This window comes from Ambystoma mexicanum, chromosome 12, assembly GCF_040938575.1.
Source record: "Ambystoma mexicanum isolate Mex_15411 chromosome 12, UKY_AmexF1_1, whole genome shotgun sequence".
NCBI lineage: Eukaryota > Metazoa > Chordata > Amphibia > Caudata > Ambystomatidae > Ambystoma > Ambystoma mexicanum.
The window spans coordinates 267,107,879-267,133,035 of NC_090936.1; the positions used below are offsets into that span (position 1 = coordinate 267,107,879).

General features: G+C 45.1%; 1 protein-coding gene across 15 annotated transcripts in view; it reads left to right on the forward strand.

Moving 5' to 3' along the window:
* Positions 1 to 25,157, forward strand: part of PLEKHA5 (pleckstrin homology domain containing A5) — a 1,790,419-nt gene that overhangs the window by 757,067 nt on the left and 1,008,195 nt on the right. For all 15 annotated transcript variants that reach the window (XM_069628398.1, XM_069628397.1, XM_069628399.1 and 12 more), the window contains one exon: positions 10,474 to 10,597. In XM_069628398.1, the coding sequence (XP_069484499.1) occupies positions 10,474 to 10,597 (124 nt within the window). The remainder of the gene's footprint in view (positions 1 to 10,473; positions 10,598 to 25,157) is intronic.

Genomic DNA, 25,157 nt, shown 5'->3' on the forward strand with positions numbered 1-25,157 from the left:
GAAAACACAGCTTTTAAAGACCGTGGCTGAGGGTAAGCAGGTGGCCAACTGCATCTGGAAAAATAATCTGGACAGCGCAGAACATACAGGCTGTATATGCGCCAATCATGGTTAAGACAATCTGGCTTTAAGCTGGAAACTGAAGTCACGCTACTTAATATGCCAATGGAACCAAATGCCTTTTGGGAAAGCAGTCGAGGACGCACTGAAAAGTGCTAAAGAAGTGTATGACACCCTTAAGTCCATGGGGCAGCTTACTAACAAACCTTTTGTGCAATGAGGCACGTTTAATGCACACCAATTTCAAAGACAAAACTCCCAACGGCCCTCTAACTATGGTCAGGGTGGACAAACTTCATCTTTAGGTTGCTCACAGAGCAGTCCTCCCAGCAGAATTTTCAAAGTGGGCACAGAAGTTCTAGGAATAGAGACAGTCTCCTCAACCAGAGGCTCCACCACCCCAAAGCAATGACCACCCGCTCCAGGTCCCATCCCATGCCTCTCCAGTACGAGGTCGCATTTGTCAATTTACCCATGCATGGGTGGGGCACATGTCAGATAAGTGGGTACTTTCCACCATGACGGTTGGCTATTGCATAGAACCCGTACAGAGACCATCCAACTACCTGCCAAGACAGAGACAAACAATGCAGGAGGAACAACACATTCTGCTAGAAGAGGTCAAAGCACTGCTGGAAAAGGACACTATAGCTATCGTCCCAGCAAACCAGGTTAACAAGGGTATCCGTACTTCCTTGAGACAAAGAAAGACCTTACAGTGCGCCCTGTCCTAGACCTGGGTCCTGCAAACACACATGGGAGGATAGCTCCACGTCATCATGCTCGCCTTGGAAACAAGACACGGAGCAACACAGGTTCGATCCCCGGGTCTGCTCTTAGAAAACTCTAGGTAATAAGTGTGTTATAAATAACCTATCATATCATATGTCAAGCCAAAAAGTTCTGCATGACAACGCTACACAAAGTAATCCCACTGCTAAAACAAGGGGACTACATGGCAACATTGGATGTGAAAGATGCATACCTTCATATTTCAATGTTCCCAGTGCACAGATAATTCCTGCGCTTCAAAATAGCAAATCAACACTACCATTTCAAGGTGCTACCCTTAGGCATAGCCTCAGCTCCAAGAGTATTCACAAGGTATTAGTGGTAGTGGTGGCGCACATGCGCAGAGTATCAATCCCAGTGTACCTGGACGACTGGCTGATAACGGGGGAATCCCCTCAAATATACAAGCAGAATACCAAAAGAACAACCAACCTTCTGTTCAATCCAAAAAGTGAAAAAGGGGAGAGTGACCAATGGGGTGCGCTTAACTTCCTTGTTTTACATGCTGTTCCATTCTGCAAAGACTGGACAGGCGGTGCCTCCAAGTTCCTCCTAAATTATTGAAACAAGTGTGAAAGATGTGTAGTCAAACTGCGCAAATGAACATTTAATTCCAATTCCAAATGTAGGTGTCTTAAGGTAAATGATAAAAGACCCCATCCAAAATCGTGAATGGAGATTTTTATTGGTGATCACAGCCGACACGTGTTTCGACCACAGGGTCATCCTCAAGGCTGTTTAAGACATTGACAATAAAACCCCATTGTGAAAAGTAACATTAAAATAACCAAAATTGATGAAAAATGAGCAATGAAAAATATATATGTGTATATACACACATACATATACACATATAAGTATCAAAAACAAATTATATAATTCACCATATGTGAGAAAACCCCATACAATTGTAAGTGATTTCAACCCAGCACTTGACTTAAGTCCATGCCTAGCGTGGGATGCACAATTGAAACCCTTAATTGTATATGTTTGTCTATAAGTTCTTTTATTTCTGAATGATGTACCCTTATATCACGCCCCTCTCTTTGAATCCCCCTGGTCGCACTGAACCAGGAAGCAGGTTGTTTTGCAAAGTTAAAAGATTTATTTTATGTATTTCACAATATATATATTACACTATTTAATATTTATACCAGGATCACCAATGGGGTGATGTTACCATAAACAATCTGTTTTATTCAGAAGGAGCATGGATAGGAAAAATAATGCAGCATAGAATAATACTTTGTGTGGCTTCAGTCAAATGCAATGTCACACTCCCCCCCCCCCCCTGCACACTACTCAATTCCCCCCAATATACAGTATAAAGAGATGGAAGGAGAGAACACAGGTTTCAGTAAAGACCGAATTTAACAAATACAGTTTCAATCCCAATTTCCCCCAGCAAACTCAGAGAGAAACAGGAATGAGTGCAAACGGGTCAAATGCTTTTGAATGTGGCTTTGAATGGATGGTGAAAAACACTGAAAAATTGATTTAATTCACTAACTTGGATTGTAAACTAGTGGGAGCCGCTTTGTATGGTTTCAGATAAACACTAGCAATGATTGAGTCACTAGCAGATTGAACACTTAATTCTGAGGTCGGATGCAAAAAACAGCTGTTTTACACGTCATGAAATTGAGCCAAACGAAAAATTAGCGGCAAACCTTTCCACGCACGAGAAGCGCGATTGCGGAATAACTAGAATACACGGTATGGAAGCTATGAAGGTTTTAGTAGAGGTTGGTTTTTCTCAGAGTCAAGATTTTCAAAAGAAAGATGTGCTTTTGAATATTACAAACAATATTTCTTTACACTAAAGAGACTATGAAGCCACAAGCTACACGACAGCACAGCCACCAATCCAGGGACGTCTCTGGATGGTTTCTACCTGCCTAGACGCTTGTCTTTCTTCAGCAAATATATTAGCGCAAAGATGATTTTAACACTACTATTATCAAAGGACTATAGGGATGAGAGAAAGATTCAGGTAAGACAAAAGATTTTCTACAATGCAGTTCTGGATATAATAGAATGGGTTTGGATAGGATTACTTATGAATATGATACTTGCTATGGACAATTCTATGCTATAGATACTCACTAATGCTGTTTGGAATGGACCCGTCAGGGATCTGGTCAAAGATTTCAGGATTGGAATTCTGCTAGCCCACCAGACGGGATTCAGGGTGCTCAGGTTCTGCACTCAGCACGGCACTCTGGACACTGCACGGCACTCTGGACTGGATCTGACGGGTTGGTTCTGGTTGGCAGCTATCTGGTTACAGCTCTGCTCTACTGGTTTGGATCTCTGGATTCAAACAAGAATTCTTAGCAAGAAAGCAGAAACAGCGCAGCCAGGCTGTTCTTTTTGGTTTGTTTCCCATTGGAGGTCTGGGGTAAAATCTGGTTTCAGGATTTTAAAAGGCCAAGCTGAGAAGGGTTCATCTTTGGAAATTGGCCTTTCTGCTTTCAAAGTTCTGGAGTCTTGGATATGGATTTCTCTTGCAAAGTGCTCCACCAACAATCAGTTGATGGGTGAATGTGTGTCTGTATCTCTAGGTCCTAAGCTGTCTCTATATATGTATTTCCCAAAGGGGTGTGTAGGCTGAATTATACTAGGCACACTCTCTAGGAATCCTATTAGTCAGGGTCTGTCCTCTCCCCTGATTTGAGAAGGAAATCTGGTGTCATGATGATGCTCTATTTTACAATCCAGGGAGAACCTCCCCTTTGTTTCTGCACAGTAAATCTATTTTTCATATAAAGCATATTTACAATGTTACCAACTTGCTAGCAATAACACATTTACATCACAGATTTAGTGGAGCAGGTATTCATCTGAGTCCCATCTCGGTGAGAGTTTCGGTTCAGATTTGACAGTTTTTCGCGCTGGTACCCAATGTCGGATTTGTCCACATTTTTATACATATATGCGCATGACATCTGGGCATAATCCTGTGAAGTTTCATATTTCTAGCATCATCACAATTGCTACAAAACCACAATTTCTGTAGTCATGTCCCTGAGCATAGCACAGAGTTCTGAGTAGTTTCAAAATGTGGCCAGAATGTTCATGTTAACACTATATTTTACAGATTTTTACAATTTTGCACAGTTCTCTGTAAGTCTTTTTCAAAAAGATACTTTCCTGTGGTTTAAGGATACACATATCAGTCTGTCCCGGCCCCAAAGTTTTGATGGGCCAAGAACAATCCAGGCCTCTCTTCCTGCTGGCAGGAGTTCTTGTTGACACTTGAATTTGCATACCCTTTCAATTCAGGAAGCCCTTTGTCTCTCCTCAGAGCAGCAGAGCAAAATTCCCTCCCCCTTTCATTAGCATCTGACCGAGAATTCCTGGGGCAGAGAGCAGAAGGAAGCCACCTTTTGTTTGGGGAACGCTGTGGAATCTGCCTTTGAAGTTCTGTGGCTGGCATCAGAGGTTACTTTAATACACTTTGTTTAAAATTGTCTTTGCTAAAATAAACTTTACATTTTCAAAAATACACGCTCTCGAATTCCAGTCTTTTTAAAACATAGAGATTGAATAGTGGCAACATATACTGCTTTTGGTGGCAAGTCACTTCTTTTCCACAATTGTATTTTAATGCACAGGTTTAACTTCTAATGCACTTAACTGACAGCTGTCGTGCAGGCAGGCAGCAGTACTGCGCCCATATTCTGACAGATTTTCCCAGGCAAGCACCCTTTTTACTGTGGATATTCCATGATGAATTATGCTTCTCTTGACATTGTATGCTTATGTGGATTTTTTAAATAAACTGACGGGTAACACCCAGCAAGGATGTTGGATCTTTTCTGATGTTTGGGAACCATTATTTTCCAATTTCAACAGCCAAGGAAAATTGATTTCAGAGCACCTTTGGTTTTCCTGGCAATGAAGCACTGCCTTTCAGTTTACATTCCCTCTGTAGGCAGCCCAATGACAGGTTTTGGCAGTGTGGTCTCTTGTTCTACCACGGACACAGGCAAAGTAGATTGGCAGCCAACTTTTCTGGTTTCACTGCGCACTTCTCAGAGGTTTTAGCGCGTGCGCACAGGGCTTTTTGCGGCCATTTTGTTGGTTCTGATGAAAACAGCACACAGTGATGTTGCAGGGCAGAGCCTAGTGGGTCAATACATCCCACACAATGAATCAACGTTGCACATGTAAATTCAGTTTCAATAAGGTAAAATTGTACATAATCAGTATACATACCCAAGTCCAAGTTGATTGAGCCACGAAAGATATGAAAGCAGAGAGCATTTGGGGGGAGAAGATAAGTAGATAATTTTAGCATGATTTACTTGTGTCCATATTGTACATAAGAGTCACTGTGAATCCTTAGTATCAAAGATTGCATTAAAAATGTGTGCAAATACCAAGAGAAGTGTGACTTTCCAGTAGGATTTCATTTCAGTGCACAGTGCAGCCAAATCCACACATTGAAAAGTTGCATTTTACACATTTGCAGTTTTAAATGTCAAAACGTTTTTTTTAAACGGGTGAAATACATAGAATCTTAATGCGGTTTTTAGGCTGGGTGATAGATGCACAACACAGGGACAATATAGAAGTGAAAGAGTGACTATAGCTGGATAATTGGATGAGATTTCCAAAGTGAAAGGAGGTTCGGTTTTGGTAAAATAAAGCAATTAAGGAGAGAAAATCGGTTTTAAGAAAAGACACATTTCACTGCACTAGATTTAATGGCTAGAAAAGAGGATGCCGCCCGTGAATATAATAGTTACGCTGCAGTTGTAACCCTTCACGCAGTGTACCCCTTTTCTTTATGGAAAATTAATTTATTTAATCAAAATATGGCTAAGGACTTATGATCTATGCAAGAAAGAAATGAAGAGAAAAGTGGTGTTAATGCTTGAAGATCAAGGACAGGGTGCACAGAGAATTGGAACAGTTGAAGACAAGTTATCAGGGTATGAATAGAATTACTTGGAGATTAGGACAAAGAAAAGGGTCAAGATGGGATAGGCTATGTGTTGCTATGGGATGGGGTAATACTCTCAATCCGCTCTTGAATTTGGGATTTTGGACAGTCAACCGGGTTCTGGATTCAAGAACTCTGGTCACAACACGGCAGGCACCCCTCACAGCAAACAGCTGGGCAAGTCTGGTCACTGGATGGCAAGGGTACATCGGGCATGCAGGTAGTGGACAAAAAGCCGGTCTGGTCACAGGATGCTTCCAAAAGTGTACACAGCTTTTCCGCCTTGTTGGGATTTTAGTGGGGTTTCTGGATCAGTGGCCTTAGTGGGATAGGGTCAGCTATGCTTTAGCCTCACAGTAGAGTCTGGAATCTTGCAAAGGTGGATCTGGAATGTCTGGATGCGCAGGCGCTGGAAATTCAGGAGACTGTCCTGTCCCTGTGAGCTCCCACCCTTTATATAAAAGCGGGTGACATCACCAGGTTTATTGATGGGAAGAACTGAACTAGACCTACCCCAAGAACCGGATAGGTCAACCAATGGTGCTTGCCTCCTCTTGGAGGCGAATCAGTTTATGGGATTGTGTTTTTATGAGGTGCAAAGCCTTCCCACAGTCCTTTTTGCCAAAATCAATCTTAACATAAATTACACATTTGTACAGTTGTGGCACATTTGCAAATTACCTAGGCAAATGACACATTTTATACAGAGCATGGTGTTCCCATTCACAGGTTTGTACGCCATTGTTTTGCCCTTCTGATAGTTTTTGGCGATTTTAGTGAGAACCGCTTCACCCAAAATCCCACAATTTTAGGTGTGTGCATATTTTCATAGGGCATATTTCTATACATTTTTAACGTTCCACCATGTGTACTTTTACCATGATTCATATTTTCCTGGGGTTTGTGTCCCATACATGCTATGGACAGCCACGATATCTTGTTTGAAAGCCACGAAAATCATATTTAAACTACAACTTTTACATTACTGCGCTGTCTGGTTATAGTATTAAGTCTTAAAAGTGTATTCACTAAATAGTCTTTTGAGCCAAATGGGGCTGGCTTTTGTCCTTCAACTGGGACCATTTTTTTCAGGCTACCATTGTCATGAACCACCGAATTCGCCCTTTTTGGACTTCATGTACATGATGCACCGCGGCATGAATTCAGTGATCCTTCCAACATGGCCGACGGGCCTGAAACGCCAATGCTCGACTTCCTAGAAAACAGACGCACCCCCGCAGCTTTGCATGTCTCAACGCAACTGCTTGGAGTAGCTAGACGTGTGTTTAGAGTCTGCTTCCCGTGCTTTTCCAGTTCATTATTTTTCCCTTTTTTCTTTCCCTTGTTTCCTGTAATCCCATCCGATTCTCTCGTTACCCGCTAGCCCGTATCCTCTTTCCAGATTTGTCTTGTGCTCGGTCCTGCGGGGTCCAGGACACTCTCCGAGCGTGGGACTCTTACCTCCTTCCTGGATTCACGACTATATTTCCTGGATACTGAATGCCATCCGGTTAAGACAGCCGGCTACATCACGCTGGAACGCGAAGACTCGCGCTCCGGCCTGTACAAGTCTCGGAAAGTAAGAAAAAAGGAAGTCACACCCAAGAAGGTCACAAGCAAGGAAAAACTGGTGAGAAAGAGAGAAACTTGTGACAACCAGCAAATGTCAGCTTAGCCCAGGGTTGTCCTGGAGTTTTTCTTTGGAGCTCCTTGGTTTGAGTGGATGATTGTTGTCACTTCCAGAAGTCACACGTATGTGTCCCAGAATCTATTATCTCAAGCTGGAGACAGACACAAGTCTGACGAGCGTGTGATATTTCTTTCTCTTGGCCTATTCAGAGTTTGCAAAGGCACAATTAGCATGTAAGTGTCCCTGAATCTATTGTGGCTTCTTTTGGGGGGGGCCTCTCCTGTTGCTAGCAACCCCCCAAAAAGCAAACCTGTTTGGCTAGTTCCGCAATGCAGCCAATACCTTAGCTATGTTATTTGTCTGCATCAGAATCATGTCTGTTGAAACAAAACATCCCCTCTAGGTTTTCACACAACACCCCCCTGACATTTCTAGGCAAGGACAGGGCTTTATTCAACATTGTACTTTTAAAACAGCCATTTTTCTTGTTTTGCAAAAAATTATTTTGACACGTGGTGAAAGCTGCTGGGATTTACTTTTCAAATTCAGTTTTCTCGCCTATCTGGACTTCAAACATTGTTTGTAACCTTAGCCAGTTTCTCTTACACAACAGTCTGTACAAAGCAAAGGTCCCTTGAAATTGACATATGCACAGAGAGCTATGGTTTCTTTTTGCAGGTTTTATTTTTGACACTTTGTAGCCAAAAGTCAAGCGCTTTTCAGTACGGCTGAAAGGAAAGTTTCTGTTGACTTCTCAGACCATGCCTGACACAGCCTGCCATTCTGTGACAGTGCTCTTTTTCGCTGGCGCAATCTGAATGTGGATAGGCACAGTTATATCTCCCGTGATCCGAACTGTGTAAGGTTGAACAGATGAGAAAGAGCATCATGGCGCCATCATTATAAAGGCCAAATATTTCCTTTGTCAAGGGGGGGAATGTGGATCTAGCAGCAAAGCAGTGCTGCTTCTCAATTCTCTTCTTGGTGCATGTAAGAGACACACTGGCGGGCTTTCTCAGTGTGCCCCCTTGTTCCATCCTGCCCAATAGGTGCTTGGCAAGACAATGCAGCCATCATTTTGTAGCTGCAAATGCAGTTTTGATGCTGGGCAATGTTGCTTAAAGGAGCAAGCACAGCCATTCAGCTGCTAACTGCTGAAGTGCAGCTTGGTGATGTGGGGAAGTACTGCTGAGTGGGTAAATGTATCCCAGATGCCCAACCCAGTTCCAAGGGGAACGCCCTGTGGATGCGCTGGTCAGGGAAATTTGCTTACGCTTTTCGACCAGCCCCAACCCTGTGCAGGATAGTGCACAAGATGCACCAGGAACAAGCTACTCTGAACCTGGCTGCTCCTATGTGGCCGAGACAACCCTGTTTTCCACATCTGCTCAAACTGGCGATGTACAAAACAGTCAAACTCCTGTACCCCTACAACATGCTATACCAGCATGGAGGGGTCAACATTTCCCCCACATCCTCAGTCTATGAACATGGCAGCCTGGCTCCTGAAGTCATAGAGTTAGGACACCTAAAATTACTTCAAAGTTGTATTGATGGCCCCAAGGAGGCACGCAAACCTCACACCAGGCGCTGCTACTTCAACAAATGGAAATTATTTGTAATATGGTGCTGATTAAAAGTCGTAAACTTTATTGAAAGTACTCCATCACACATTCTTCACAACATGCTCCACTTACTAGACTCTGGCTTAGTATTTAACTCCATCAAGGTTCCCCTAGCGGCTCTGCCTGTGTACACCACTTCACAAAACAAGGTGTCCTGCTGGAAAGACCCTGTTAAGGCTTTCATGGAGGGAGTAAAGAGACTTTACCTCTCCCATTTCCAATCCGCCTCCAGGATGGGATCTTAATGTTGTACTGTCCATGCTCATGGGTCTACCCTTCGAGGCTATGCACAAATCCAGCCTCAAACACCTAACATACAAGACAGCTTTCCTAGTAGCCATCACCTCAGTAAGACAGGTAAGTGAGCTACAAGCTTTGTCAGTGCAAGTCCCTTTCTTTTTTTATCCACAAGGAAGAACACACTCTAGGTTTTCACGTAAATCCATATCCAAGTTCCATGTTAACCAATCCATTGAACTTTCTGCTTTCTTTCAAAATCCATCCAACTAAGCTGAGGAAAACCTCCATACACCTTCTGCAAGGGGGCAGTTTTGTACTATGTAAACAAGACAAAACTGCTTAGAAAAACAGATCAACTGTTTGTCTCCATAGCAGGGACGGTGATCATGTTTCAAAGAACGCCATCTCCAGATGGATAGTGAAATGCACACAGCTCTGCTATTCCCTATCGAAGAAAACCCTGCCTTTCACACCAAGAGCTCACTTTACCAGAGGTAAAGGAGCTTCTTGGGCATTTATTGCAAACTTCCCTCTAGATGCTATTTGCAAAGCAGCTACATGGAGTTACATACATACCTTTACTCAGCATTACTGCATTGACAGACATTCTAATGCAGATTCACAGGTGGGTCAAGCGTGCTAAAACATTGATTTGCTGCTGTACCGTCTCACAACCCACCTCCTTCTCCAGATACTGCTCGCTAGTCTATGCATAGCATGTGATCTAAGCAGATCCACAAGCCTCAGAAGGGATACATTACTCACTGTAATCGTATTTCTGATCCTTGTATCTGCTTAGATTCACATGCACCCATCTTTCCTCCCCTATTGGAGTAGAAGGTGAATAGAGGTTTTTTCTGGCTTTATCACTTCTTATCTGCTTTATTCCATCTGTACTCGCGCTACACTTCATGCTACCTCATGTCATAAACAAAACTATCTGAGGGACCTTGAGGCCCTGTCATCGTCCATTTTCGAATTTTGAAAACAAATAATGTAATGCTCTGTGACTACCACTAGATGTCGGCCTGTGCAAGGCATGTGAATCTAAGCAGATACAAGCTTCACAAATACGATTACGGTGAGTAATGTATTCTATATATATATATATATAAATGTATAAATATGATTGCAATGTGAGTAGGATTTCGGGTAATAACATTTTCTATTTTCAGGACGGCTTCAACTATGGCCTCTCAGGAAAAGAAAGAACGGCCACCAAGTATGGTGAGCGAAGCTGCTAACTACAATCGGACGTCCGATTCTGCTGCACCTCCACTTAGCCCCATAGATGTCAGAGTAAGTCTTATCAAAATTATTCTCGTCTTCTTAGCTCAATAGTGCAATATTTAGAATCCACTGATACCTTCACATCACAAATCCACTGATACCTTCACATCACAATAATGTTTCCCTTACACATAAAAGGATCTGATTTATATTGCATTCATAATCTGAATTGTGCCATTTTATATGGATTGTGGTTTAATTTTGTATCTGCGTAGGAGAAATGGCACTGATAAAGGAAATTGGGGGTAAAGTAAACATTAATTGAATTTGAGTGCCCTAGCTGCAGGTCACTTGATCTTACTCCCCAAGAATAAGTTGACAAACCCATTGTACTGTGAGGAATCCATGTGTAAACTGTATTTTTTGGTGGAGAGGAGGAGTGATGTAATGAAAAGACTGGCTGAATTTCTTAGACATCTTATAGGCTTGAAATCTGTTAGTTTGCTAGAAGATACAATATCAATATTCCACATCTATTTCTTTGAACAATCTATTTTTCTTTAATGTAGATTTGTTTGGATTGTTTTGCTTCTCTGGGTCTGTCCTCAGTTAGCATTAATCATTGCCAGCTGGACAGAGCAAGGTTATTGTGATGTTGGTCTGTCGTGGAGATAGCTACTAGACAAAGTTGATACTCAATGACATGCATTCCAGGGTCTGTCTCTTAAGAACACTGGACTGGTACATGTCTGCAGAAGGCAATATTTCTATTCATGAATGTCAAATAATTTGGAGTAATGGTGGAACGCTTAAAATGTGTTTTGATAATGTGATGAAGTTCCGTGCCTTGCTCTTGCGGTTCAGTGTGGGGACACCAAGCAGTCCAGGTACCGCCACTTGCTACATGATGAAGGCCTTGGATCAGTTTGGAGATGATCGCCCATGTCATCCCCACACACCCCGTGTGTCACTATGACAGAACTGTCAGTTTAAGGGAACTGGTTATGCAGAGTGGCCCAGCATGAGCCGACAGAGTCTACATGCTCTGCTCCCCTTTAAGTGGTTGCAGAAATTCTACCCAGAGCCACAGGGGAAAGGAGCAAGACCTGAACTATGACCAAAACTGTGGGGGGGGTAGCTTTGAGGGGGCAAGCAAAGCAAGGAATGCCCAACCTCAAGTCCCATATCAAAATTACAAGCCCTCCATAGTGGTGGGCCCATCAACCATTGTTAAATCCAATAGTCTAGGCAGGGTGATTAAGTCCTGAATGATGGATCAGGAGGAACCCTAGACCACCCCTACTAGAAACCCAAAATTAAGGCAAGCAATTGTCCTAGGAGCACCACACATGGCAGTCAGGGTAAACGGTCAATGACGAAACCTTTGAAAATGCCTCAAACCACCACGGTTCTTGTATTTCTAGACAGCTATTCCAGCCCACTAGACAGACAACCAACATACACATTGGCAGCTTTCCCTTTAGGAAAACATCACAATTTCAGCATTATTCATTCCCCAGGAAGCAGGTAAATGGCTGTCATCCCCTGACACAACCGCTGAACAAACCATTCCTGAAAATAGGTGAGATTTGGAAAATACAGGGGAGTCCCACCGATGAAGTTGCCCTCAACAGATACAAATCAAACCTATGCAGGTTACCTGCATAGGGAACATAAACGTTGTTATTCAGGTCCTGCTAGCAAAGTGTGGATTACAGTGTGGCCGTTTCCCTTTGAAAGTCGTTATATACAACCCATGAACAACCTCCTCTGTTAACCAAATGTTTCCCCGTCTTTTGATGTACACGCTGAAGGAACAAAGGGAAGCAGTTAAAAGTAGGCAATATCAGAAGGACGCTCGAGCGGGGGGGAGGGGTGGAAGGAGATATGTCATGTCCAGGACTGAGCTAGAATTCAAGGTGTTCGAAGTTCTTAATAAGATAGTGTGGGTATTGAACCTGTGTCACAATGGCGCTAGGTTGATTGGTAGTTTCCCTTTTATTACAGGGTTCTATGATGTAGAAAAAGATACAAAAGCTTGACGTTTGTGATGTTGTAGGAAACCATGGTAAGTAAAGACACTCCATGTTGTAGTGTGTATTAGTTATTTCTAATTGCAGTTTGGCCTTAAATTAAGATAAGCCATCCCCTTCCAACCCATATGAGAACAGGCACATAGTCCAGTCACAGAACAAACCTCCCTACACTGCACAGGGGCATGTCTTGTCCCTAGGCACCATCCTAGGGGAGGAAAGACCAGACTATAAAATCCAGCTTGCTCAGTCTGAAAGTGAAGGGTGTCCGAAAAGGTGTTTTGAGGAGATTGGCAAGCGAGAGGCCGGATTATAGAATAGCTGTGTGGAGATTATTGGAAGCTTGAGGGAGGAAGTTACAGTGGAAAAGCGGTATTTGCATCTGAGAGAGTCACAGATTTGGGGGTGAGGCCCCTGGGAATGATTAGAAACTGCACTGGTGATGTTAAGAGACAGGCATATCGCATACAGCAGGAGAGAGAACAAGAAGGGAAGAACAGGTGAGACAAATGGGAACAAGGAAACAGCTGACAAGGGGAGGCATAGATGGTGAATAAAAAGGGATGGGAACCATGCACTTGACAGAACAATCTGGAATCCCACTTGGGATGTAGACAGGTTGAACTTAAGCTGCCCATAGAAAAAACGGGAAGCTCAATGTCTCGGAGTTTGCCCATGAAAGAGGGGCTGCAAGAGTTGATTCTGTGGCTCAACCCTAAGGCACAAACCAGGAATATACTTAAACGAGACCCGCCTACATGGGTCCAGGCAAACATGATGTGCATGCCTCCTATGAAAACAGCGATCGGCATACTGCTCCATGAGATACAGTGTAGATTACAGGGAGAGCAAGACACATGAAGTGTCGGAGATTGCCTCTTAAGGAAAAAGAAACTATCACTGTACAAAGGAATACACAGAGGCACTGGTGAGGCCACTATAGGACTCTTACTAGACACAAAGTCTCCAAGATTAATTCAAGACAAGTGATGGGAGAGAAGTACATTTCAAGGCAACAATAATTCATAACTGGAACATAAGAGCTATGAACAAGGAAACTTGTAGCAAGGCACTGGAACAAGTTAGCTGTTACAAGAGACTGGAAACTAGATAACTTGCAATGTGTAGCAAGTAAGTGAAGCAAGCTGAAATGCTGGACTGGAAAGACAAGCTACAGAAGGAAGGACAATAGGATTCAAGACTAGAACTAAGAGGCAAAGGAACACATGGAAGCAAGAGACACGTGGTCTGACTATGCTGGGTAAAGCATGAGGCTATTAAGACCTGAGAAAGCAGGAAAAGGGATGAAAAATGTAAGGACTCGGCACAAGGAACAGGGCTAGGAGGCTGGAGGGAAACTACCCACATTGCAGAGCCTGCAGGCTACAGAAAGACGTCACACAAGAGAAAGGGGCCAGGGGAATGCCTAAATGCAGAGGAATGAAGGATGGGCCCCCAAGGCAAGGCTGGAGAAAATGAAGCCACATGATTGAGATGCACACAAGCAGATACATGTGTGATTAGTTTCAATCTGTTAGCACTGGCTCCTCTACCAAAGTTTGTGCCAAACTCCAGGAGTTTCTCTACAGAAATGAAAGTGCAGTAATTGCCATACAATTAACAGTATTTCAGTCCATTGAAATAGGCTTTCCTTCTATTCACCATGAAACCTCTCTACATGTAATTCAAAGTCTGAGAGTTTCTGGGTTGGGTTGCTGGGTTATCGAGCTAGCTTGCAGGTGCATTATTGGCCTAGTAGTACATTTCTTTGAAGTCACAAGTTAGGGCAGGGACCGATCAAATTGTTTTCAGGGTCATATGTGGTGATGATTGCCAACACACAGCTGCTCTGTAGATATGCCCCCCAGAGGCAGAGATGCAGAGGTAAGGATAGAGCGCAATTTCCAGTAGTTTGGAGAGGGAACCACTCCCATTTATGGAGAAGAATACTGAGACACTAGAAAGGGAAATAGTTGCCAGATCTCAGGAGAGGAATGCGAAAGTCGACCCTAGCCAGCCAGACCGGGAGGTTCCAGTGGACCTGATTGATCCAGGGCAGACGTTAAAGGTGGGAGGAGGAGGAGGAGGAGGAGGAGCCAATGCGTGCAATGTCAAGTCCAAGGTGGCTACTGTGGGGATAGCAATGGGGGAAGGAGACCCCAAGGACCAGGACCCTAGAACAGGAAGGTGGTCATGAGACTGAGAGCCCCCCAAAGCCATGCACACAAGGCCCTGTAAGAGCGAACCTGTGTAGTAAAAGATTGGCCTATGGCTGCAGCTATTAGAGAAGAACCTAATACTTTGCCAGGCCAAAGGCCTATCGTCTTTGGGGGGACCTGACTAAGGACTTGGTGAAAGACGTTTTGGGAACCCTCACGACCCAAAGACAAATGCCGTAATGTATTCTTGCTTTAGTCTCTTTGTGCTTCCCACTAGTTCTATCCCTGACTGGAGACACACTGGCGTTCCCTTAAGTCAGAAAGAAGCTGGAAGGGTGTTTATTTGGGTGCTGATTCCCCCTGAGACACTTCCTTTCTGTCTCCCTGCTCCCTCCCCTGACATCTGATTGGACCCTAGTAGCAGCTCCATACACTGTCTGCCTGTGTTCGGCGTAGGGGAATTCAGCACAGCAGTCAACCAGCAGTGACTGATGAGGTAAGAATGGTGCGGGCAGGGGCAAATGCTATTACTGCTCCCTATTTAATTGTCCCTCCTCTCTTATTACTCCTACTAGCTATGTTTGCAGCCTGCTGCTATCGCAGTTGCATGTTATCCATATCTGGCCTTAGGTGATGTGTTGTAGTTAGCTATAGGAGCTTTTCGTTGTGTTTGAAAATTAGGCTTTTTCCTTCTATCCAGGGAAGTCGAATCTGTGAGGTGTTGCATTTGCTGTTGTGTTTGAAAATTAGGGCTTTTCCCTCTTTCCCTCTATCTAGGATCTTTTATCTCTATCCAGAAAACTCGCTTCAGGGTGTCTTGCTTTTCTGCTGAATGCTGAAACCTAGGCTTTTTTCCCCTTTATCCTAGCATCTTGAATCAAGATTGTTGCATTACTATGTGTTGAAGTAGGGCATCGTGAACTGCAGTTTCTACCTCTTCCTGGCCACCCCCTCTGCCTCTCCTCACTCTCCCTCCATGGTGCTTTCAATCTCTTCCCCTATCTTCTCTAATGAGATCCTCTCTAAGCCCAGGCCTAACTGGTCTGGGGGAGTAGTGGCCCTGATCTTCCCCGAATGGGTCCCTGCTACCATCATAGCCACTTAGTCCTACTCCTCCTTCGAATGCCTTATCTCCAGGCTTGGTGTCTCTCCTATCCTCTTGATGACTCTGTTCACCATATTCAGGCCCCCCTGGCTCTGTCACTCTCTTCCTCTGTGTGGTCTGACCTCACCTCTTCTCGCCTGACCTACACCTCCAAGCTTCTCCTTCTTTGATACTTCAGTATTTAACTTGACTACCCTATGCAGCCCCTGGACTCTTCCGCAACCTCTGACTCTTTCCCCCGACGCACTCAGTCGGACATACCTTGGATGCTCTCATCTGAGCAGACATCCCCATCTCCAACCCTCTCACTACTCCTCTCTCCTGGTCTGATCATGCTCTCCGGTCTTCTCACCTGGACCTCCTGGTTTCCCCCGGTTAAGCCCCCCCCCGCACTGCCAGTCTTTCTCCTTCATTTGACCTGTGAAGTGAAGCAAGTGTCAGTTGCTGCTTTTGCTGCCACCTTCATTCCCCCTCCTGCCACTGTCTCACTCTGATTCAGCCCTTACTAACCTTCAACTCTCCATCTCCAACACTCTCGACATCCTTGCCCTGTCATGAGGAGAGAATCGGAAATTAAAACCTGCCACCAAGCGAGGAGGGTGCTAGTGAGCCGAGCCAAGATGGCTGCTAGCCCTTGAACTCGTGTGTGCCCTGATCAATCCGAACACCATCCTGACAACCCCTGAATATTGCTGAGTGGCATAGCATCTGCTGGATACTCCCATGGGGCATGTCCCTGTGAAATTTTGTGACCTTAGCCTGTTCCAGGGCTGAGATCTTCAGAGGGGAAGCCGAGTGCGGCTTGCTACGGAGAAGCGACATGGAGAAGAGGCAGACCTGCGCTGCTGACGCTGGAGAGTTGTGACGGGTGGTGGGAGCACTCGTCTTGAGGCTGCACTGGTGTGAGGCGGTGATCCCGCTGACGGTGGAGAACTGAGATGACGGGGATCCCCTACTGAGTGGATTTCACATGTGAAGGGACCTGCACTCTGTCTGCCCAGGCTGCATTTACCGGTAATGTGCTGCAGGAGGAGAGGGTCATGCTGCTGTGAAGGCGCCCTGCAGACGGAGCTCCGGCGACATGTTTTGTAGCCGGTGGAGAAGATGCACTGCGAGTTAATGCAGACCGCAAGGCTGTTGTGGGAGCAACAGCGAGGACGACCGCTGCAAAACCTGGGACGCCGTGCGTACAAGACAGTCCCTGAAGTGGGGAAAATGGGGTACTGCCTGCTGGGCGGCTGTAGTGTGTGACCTGCCAGCATGGAGTGTGTTGCATGCAGGACTCTTTAGAGCTTGTAGAGACCCTGGATTAGCAGCCCCTGGTGGGGGAATACACAGTATAGGAGGCAATCTACAGGTGCCTGGAGTGTGGCTGGAACTGCCAAATAGCCTCGGCCTGCAATAGTTGTGTAAAAGGGGTGTGGGGGGAATCATTGCCAGGTGATAAGAGACCTGTGGAGAGAGATTGGAGCCTCAATCTGGGGGTGGGGGGGAACAGGTTGCTAGTATCACATGTGAGTCTTGGACACTCCTAGCTGCTTGAGGAATGACAGCAGTGCAGGCTGGCTAAAGGTAACAGCAAAGACTGGTGAATGACCAGCAGAGGGGATTCATGCCATTTTTCTGAAAGTTGTTGATAGACAATGTTGAGGATCTTTTCACAGGAGTGGTGAGACGAGATAGGTGGTAGTACAGGTAATTGATACTGGAGTAGTCCTCAATGTTCATGCTAGATGTTTCCACATCAGGCGCCGGCAGACATTGCACCTGTAGAGTGAGCTGCCTCAGAGTTCACTACCCATATTGCTTCTGCATGTGTCAAGTAGATCACTGCGTTAGTGGCATAAAGTACTGAGTAGCATAGTGGAGTGTGGAACGTGATAAGAGACCTGGTCACCTGGGGCAACCGAGGTTCATAGTGAAGATTGAGGTGAGGTTACTTTCTCTGGTGCACGCACAAAAGAGGATCATTTTGAAGCGCAGAAAAGGACATTGGTAAGGCGGCTGTGCCTAGAGGGGGAATTGGCTACAGTGATGTCATCTCTTGGGTCTGTGGTCTTTTTGGGCTGTCACAGGCGGCCATTGGGTAGTGCTGGGAGACGTTGCACTGGCTGTGGTGAGCGATATCTGCTGTCTCGAGGTCAGTGTTTTTCAAGAAACCCAGAGTTATTCCTGTTGAAATAAAGAGTAAAAGGCTGGAAGGTGGTGTGAAGAACTCATGGTGACAACAGTAAAGACAGACACAAGTAATCACGATTCAAGGGTGTTTATTGAACAATGTTTGCAGGTTGGAGAAACGCCTAAACTAAACCTAAATCTATGATGGGAGCAAGCGTCATCCATCAAATGAAAATACGGCAGATCCAGTGGCATTGTGTCAAATAAAAAGGTCCTATACTATGAAACCTATTGCCAAACCTTACAACTAATACAAAAAAGTGTGTGGGATAGTTTTCAAGAAAAGAAAGAAGTGTTCTCAGATAATAAGTTAGGATGCGGTAGCCCGGGTCTCGTTTCCCCACGTTTTGACCACGGGGTAAGCTGGTATCTTGGAGAACAGTACAGTCTCGGGCTTCTCCAGCATGAGACGACGGTTCCAATGGCAGCTCTCTGGACCGTCGATGGATAAGTCTCGTTTCCTTTGAAAGTCTCTTGCCTTCAAGGGCCTGATGTGTTCAGTATGCAAAAACAAATGTTTCTTTAACCAAATGGAAGTTCTTTAGGGTGCTAATGATTCATCCCTGAATCCCCCTCTTCTGGGTGTTGACCCTCCATGTATCATCCACAAATTATATAACTGTTCTTTTCTCAATGAACTTTTGGGTGATAGCTTCACCCTCTGATCTCCCTCGGGTGGGCTCGGACCCCTCTTGACTTCCTGGATCTCCCTCGGTCGGGCTTGGACCCTTGTCTCATCTCAGCCTCCCTCCTCTGGTTCACTATGACTTTCTCTTCTCTTTAGCACGCTTTAATTTCCCTTAGTTTCTCAATCTCTTTTCAAATAGTTCAGAGTGGACATCCCTCGGCTGGGTTCACATCTGTCAACACGCTACTTCTCGGGACTTTAGACTTTGCCCCTCTCGTCAACATCTCTCAGTCGAGTTCACTCTTGCTAACTTCACATTCACTATTGCTTGCAGGATTCACCTCCCTTGCTTTCACACAGCTTGTAGATCAGTCTTTTGATTGTACAAGGATTTTACTAGACCTCCTGTATGACCACTTTGACCTTTTTTGGCAGCCCTCATACGGCCTTGTGGTACTTGTAGTTTTGATCAGATGGCGATCGACCAGAGTCTCTCGAGTTACCACCCACGTTGTGCCGGTTTCCCTCTGCAGCTGGTCTCCCCTCAACACAATTCATTGAAACTTGGTTCAAACTTGTCACTATGCGATTCTCCTTCAACACAGTCCGGTTCTTATCGGCTCTCCACTCGCCTCACTGGCTGTGATGAATCTGCTTGTCTTTTGGCTTCCCTGGATTCAAGGCCGGTATCACGGTCACTAGTGCCTCCCTTGCTCCTGCTTATCGGCGTAGGCCGGCCCCGTGTACCGTTGACATCGGCTGCAAGACACTTGTTCTATTGTTTGCGGTCTTATGTCCTGTTCCACAAATGTTCTGCCGGCCTCGGACGAAAAGGGCAAAGTCACTTCTCTCCTCGCCACCCTCTCGATTTCCCCTGCATTTCACCTTCTCTTGAACTGCTGCGCCTGGCTAGCTGTGCCATTGTGCTGTCTGCCGTGCTCGCCTTGCTCCTACTGCGCTCTCTGGCTCCACCTTTTATCCCTGTGGGGAAAGGAAAGGTCTGTCAGGTTTATGCGTTTTAGGTCAATTGCCTGACTCTGCCTTACCCTGGCGTCGGGACATGTCGGGTAAATCGGTTTCACCTTAGTACGTTGTTTGTCAAAATATTCTACGGGATAAGATGGGGGGAAAACGGTATTATAAGAAGGGGAGGTGGTTGGTAGACTGAGAAAGACGAGATGGGTAGGGCTTGTGAATTGGATGAGAATTACAGGGATTGGGAACAGAAAAGAGCCTGACGGAGGTAGATCAGCTAAGAGATTTGGTTAAAGCAAGTTTGTGTGAAGCATTGCATTTGAATTTGAAATTGAAATTGGTCCGAGCCTGGCCGAGGGAGGCTAATTGTGTTAAAAGGGATGAGCATGGATGAGGGGTATCCGGGGTGAAGAGTGAATCACCTAAGAAATTGTGTACTTGTGAAAATCTGAAAGAGGAAAAGAACTCATATTTTATTTGTCGCATCTGGGTGGTTGGTGAAAGACCTTAGGGGTTGAGGGGGTGGAGGACCCGGGGGCGGGGGGTGGGGCGGGGGGCAGTCCCTGGATGCTGGGTTGTGGGAAGTCTGGAGCGAGCAACCCAGGAAGTTAAAGAGAGAGTGGATCATGCACAACAGGACATTGGTGGGTAAAGAGGGGGGAAGAGGCCAGAATACTGTTTGACTGTGTTTATCATCTACAAAGCAGTCATGAGTAGAACACCAGTTTACCTGGCGGCTAAGCTCCGCATATCTGGTGGGGCTCTTCTCGCACAGCAAATCCACCAACCAGCTTGAATTACAATGTATCTGTAAAAAGAGGACACACAAACAATCCTTCTCTTGTCATACACCCACCTTTTGGTACTCTATCCGAGTGACTGCTCGGAATGCCCCCACAATTCTACATTTTTGCAAATTTCTCAAAACAGGACTTTCAACATCTGACCAAGGACTAATTTAAATGGGCGGACAAACAGACACACATACCTCCACTCATAGTACTGCCCTACTGTTAAAAGATGCCAGCCCACATACTGGCCACCGACATACTGGTCAGTGCTCCGCTGCTCTCAAGCCAGGGCCGCACTTGAAGCTATAAAGTGAAATTATAAAAATAGGCGCTGAAAGACCAGGTGAAGGTGGAATGGAGGAGAAGAGTGGAGCGCAAGGAGGTGGTGAAAAAATAGGCGCTGAGAGAACAAAGTGCAGGAAGTAGGCGTAAGGATAAAGGAGGAGGTAATAGCTAATAGGTAGAGGAAGAGCTAGCTGTAGACTTGAAGAGGGTTTGAGAAGACACCGACACAGATGTGGTCAACATCTCAAGGACAATTGGAAACGGGAGGAGGTATAAACATGTTACAAAGTGAGGGATAAGACTACAGAATTAAAGTGGAGAGAGTGGTGAAGACAAGGAGGGAGAGGAGAAGAATCTTTTAGTTATTAGAGCATCGAGTAGGTGCGAGGAGTGTTGCAGGATAGGTGATTGGGGGGAGATTGGGTTGTAAGGGAACTCCAGAGATAGAGGTAAGTAACTCAATCTGAGAACCCAGACAGCCTGTCAAAGACCACTTGGAGTTCTCAGCAACTGCATTTGGTGGCCCCCGCTCTCCTGCCAGTGATTACTCGTCTTTAAATAGCAGTGGTTTACAGTCCAAGGAACATGATCCTAGTGATCAAAAGGATAAGGGGAAAATGCATACCTAACTTGTGCAACGAAGTGTTGTCACGATGCCCACTCCCGGGGAGCCGGCTCAGGCCCTGCGTCCCCGAAAGCGGACATCAAGTCCCCGGGGAAGGTCCCAGCAACCCCTTATAAGGGGCCCTTTGGACAGCGTCCTGGCGCCTATGGCGCCAGGCTCATAGAAAACGTCAGTCCTGGCGCCATAGGCGTCAGGCTCATTATGAAAGTGTTTGGGTGCACTTACCTGATGCAGACCATGCTGCAGAACCCCGGCCTCCTTGAGGCCTGAAAGGAACTACTTTACCTGTGGGACTCATTTACCACCCGGGCGTGGTCGGGGAAGGATACATACCTGATTGGAGGAAGGACACATTCTAGGAACTTCTTCCAAGGCTATTTAAACCACACCCGATCAGCCACACGTGCTTCGCGTTGTTCTGCATCTAGCAGCTGGACGCTCACCGTGTCTGCTCCTGCATCTTGACTTCTGCCACACCTGCCAGCATCCTGAATCACCTGCAAAGGAAGGGAACAAGAGAACAGAAGGAGGAAAAGGCCTCACCTGCTAAATCTGCATCCCAGAGACATTTCGCCGACAATCCTGAAAAGGAAGACATTTATTTTTAAAAGCACATCGCAACGATCGCTGCAGCGCCGCATTCTACTCACCTTTACAGGGTGCCTCCATGTTCAGCAGCAACCATCCGGATTCGCAGTCGCGCCCCCGCGCCTAGGGAGAAAAAGACAAGAACAAAGGTGAGAGAAAGAAGGGAAAAGGGAAGCTAAAACTCCATGTCAAGACTTACCTGTTGATTCATTCCCTCTTCATTTCGGGTCCGCGCCGCATCCAGGCATTTTCGGACCCCAGCCCCTAAGGGGAAAAAGACATCAGCGTTAATGAGTGAATGAAAAGACATTACCAAAACACTCATTAAAGACTTACCTGATTTCCACAAGGATTTCACCGCTCACCTCGGGTCGGTGCCTGTTCCCCGGCATTCCGTACCCCGGCCCCTATGGGGAAAAAGACACTAGCATTAGAACATTAATGCATGGACACAAGGGGAACCACTTATAGAAAAACTTACCTGGAAGCCAAGCAAGTTTGGTTCTCATCCATCCGAAAATCCAGTGACTTAACTGGATACCAACGCGCCCCTGCATCAGAAGCAGGATGGAGAGCTCGTCCTTCCAGACCCTAAGGTGAGACGCTACGGGGAAGCACAGAAGGGTTTTTGAGGTCGGTGCGAGGGTTAAGTGGGAGGCCGATTGCATTACCCCGCAGACAGTTAACCCCCTATTCTCACCTACAGAAGGATACTTCTGCGAGTCAGACAAGCCAGATCTGGGGCCCGGTCCAGTCCGTCTTTCGAACCCTGCGCATCACCTTAGACGAGGTCACAGCAGCGCGAACTAGGCCAGCGCCCCCGTGGGAGTCAGGTGAGCGTTACAAGTGTTGAGGGCCTCACAAAGCCTTGGACTGTGAGTGACTATCATCCCCCATCGATTGTCTGGTGCAAGGACCTATTCTTTAAGCCTGTCAAATATGAAACTGACTTTTCGATTTATTTATTGCACCCATGAAGAAGTTATCCTGCTATTTGTTGACCACTTCTTTACTTGGCTGTTTCAGCCCAAAGAGAAGACATGCGGTTACTACTTTGAGTCAAATTCTTTTTACTATAGCTCAGGAGTAACCTGCTCACCTTGGACGCAAGACAACACGGAGCAACAGAGGTTTGAATCCCCGGGTCCATGCTTAGAAACCTCTGGGTATTAAGCGCGTTATAAATAACCGATCATATCATATCATTGTTACTTAACAAATGATATCGCTTTAAAATACCACTTTGGTCCATGTTTCATTGATTCCCACTCTGCTTCGTGACCATCCAGTTTGCCAGGCATGTGAACGCATACTGTAGCTGCCCTGAGGGCAGAGGATCCACTGGACCAGCTGATTCTAATTGGATAAAAGGATATTCCAGAAGAGGGTGGGATTTGTATGTGGGATGAGCATCTCCCTTTGGTAAATTGGCTTCTATTCTGGTTGAATGTATTTATATGCTCGATTATTGCACTACAGGTGTTATGTTTTTATGAGTATGTTTGTGTTGGAGAAGGCTGGGAGTATGTTGAAGGGCAATTGATTAAATGTTTTTTTTATTATTGCACCACACATGGGATGTTGGGAGAAATGCAAATGATGCAATCCAAGTAAAATACATCTTATGTGATTCCTGAATGTACTGACTGAAAATGTATAAACTCCTATGCTTAGGCCGGAATGTTCTAGCCAATATTGATGGGTTATGTCATCAGCAGATAAAAATGTTATCACGACACAAACCCCTTTTGTTTGAGGAATAATGAAGCCCAAATACTTCTCATCAATCATTATTGCATTGAAAAACGGCCATCGTTTGATGCTTGAACCTGCAAAATTATGACCATACACTGAAAAACCTTTAAACCTCTCCATCAAGAAGACCTGTATTTGCTGACAAACTTCTCACAATGGGAAAATTAATGTTAACAATTCTATTTTGGAAACATCAACAGAATGTTGATCTTTGAAGCAATTTATTTAAAGGTTTTGTTAAATGTAGATTTGGTTCGCTCATTTTGAAAGTTTCAAATTGGTCTATTAATAAGGCATTGTTGTTTTATAACACGGACTAAGGGTATCAGTTTTCATCCAGATCAGTATTCTCTGCATTAACATTGCTGAACAATAACAAAACTTTGCCAAACCCCGAAATCAAATACGGCTCTTCAGGAATCAATGTACAAGTACAGAGCTTCTGAAAACGGGTGTATGCCAGTATGGGCCAGGTAGAATCTAATCATAACTGCAAGCTTGAAGCAGAGCCGTGCAAGGGCCACATTGGTTTAGGAGTCTCGCACATTGCTCTGCACTCGTGCCCCTTTCAGCTACCTACTGGTCGTAGTGAGTATTTTGGTAGCAGGAATGAATGACTAGTGTCTGAGCACAAAATCTTGCAGATCCCACGTTGACTGAGTTTCTGTGCCACATCACCTGCCCTTCTCCTGACCTGCAGAGCACTACTGCTGAGAGGACACAGCGCATGCATCAGCAAATCACATGCAGCAGATGGGAAGATGAATGCATCTGAATCTGTAGTAGACAAAGGCCAGTGCTTCAAGGAGCTATGATTGTGTAGTGCATTAACATAAAGATTCTGTGGTGGAGATCCCGTAATCTATTATTCCATGTTGGTGATGGGATTTTTTGAATAAAAGAGTTGAACTGTATCTTCTGTAGTGGATATGGATAGACTGCCTCAGACAGGCTTTTACTGTAGAGTACCTGAAGCATGATCTAAATATCTGAATTGATAATTTGGTAGCCATCTTGAATTGGTTCTCAGAGTGATGGTAGAAAAATGTCAAATAAAGAGGAATTTTTTAAACCTCATGATATTGCTCTGATAAAGGGTCAACAATAATCTGGACATGGGGATTGATCAGGTGATTGGCCTTTTAAGTGCAGAGAAAAAAATATATTTTAGTCCATCAATGTCTTACATCAAAATGTATCCTCTAAGCCAGAAACATTGTGGTTGCATTTAAGGGAATAGAAGATACATTGGAGGATATAGCTGTGAGAGCACAGAGTGAAAATATACTCTGTAAGATTTCTATTACAAAGATTGCAGCCCTGGAATACCACAATCTGGTGTCACCCGCTGCATGGGAAAAGGCTGGGGAATTTGAGGTGTGCTGTGCAGAGCATACTCCAGTTGGATGGTAGAATAGAAGTTAATGGGATTGCCCTGTTTTAGGGCCTTTTTGAGATGTTTCTGTTTTTTTTTATTTTTATTTCCTGATTCTGACCATTCAATTAT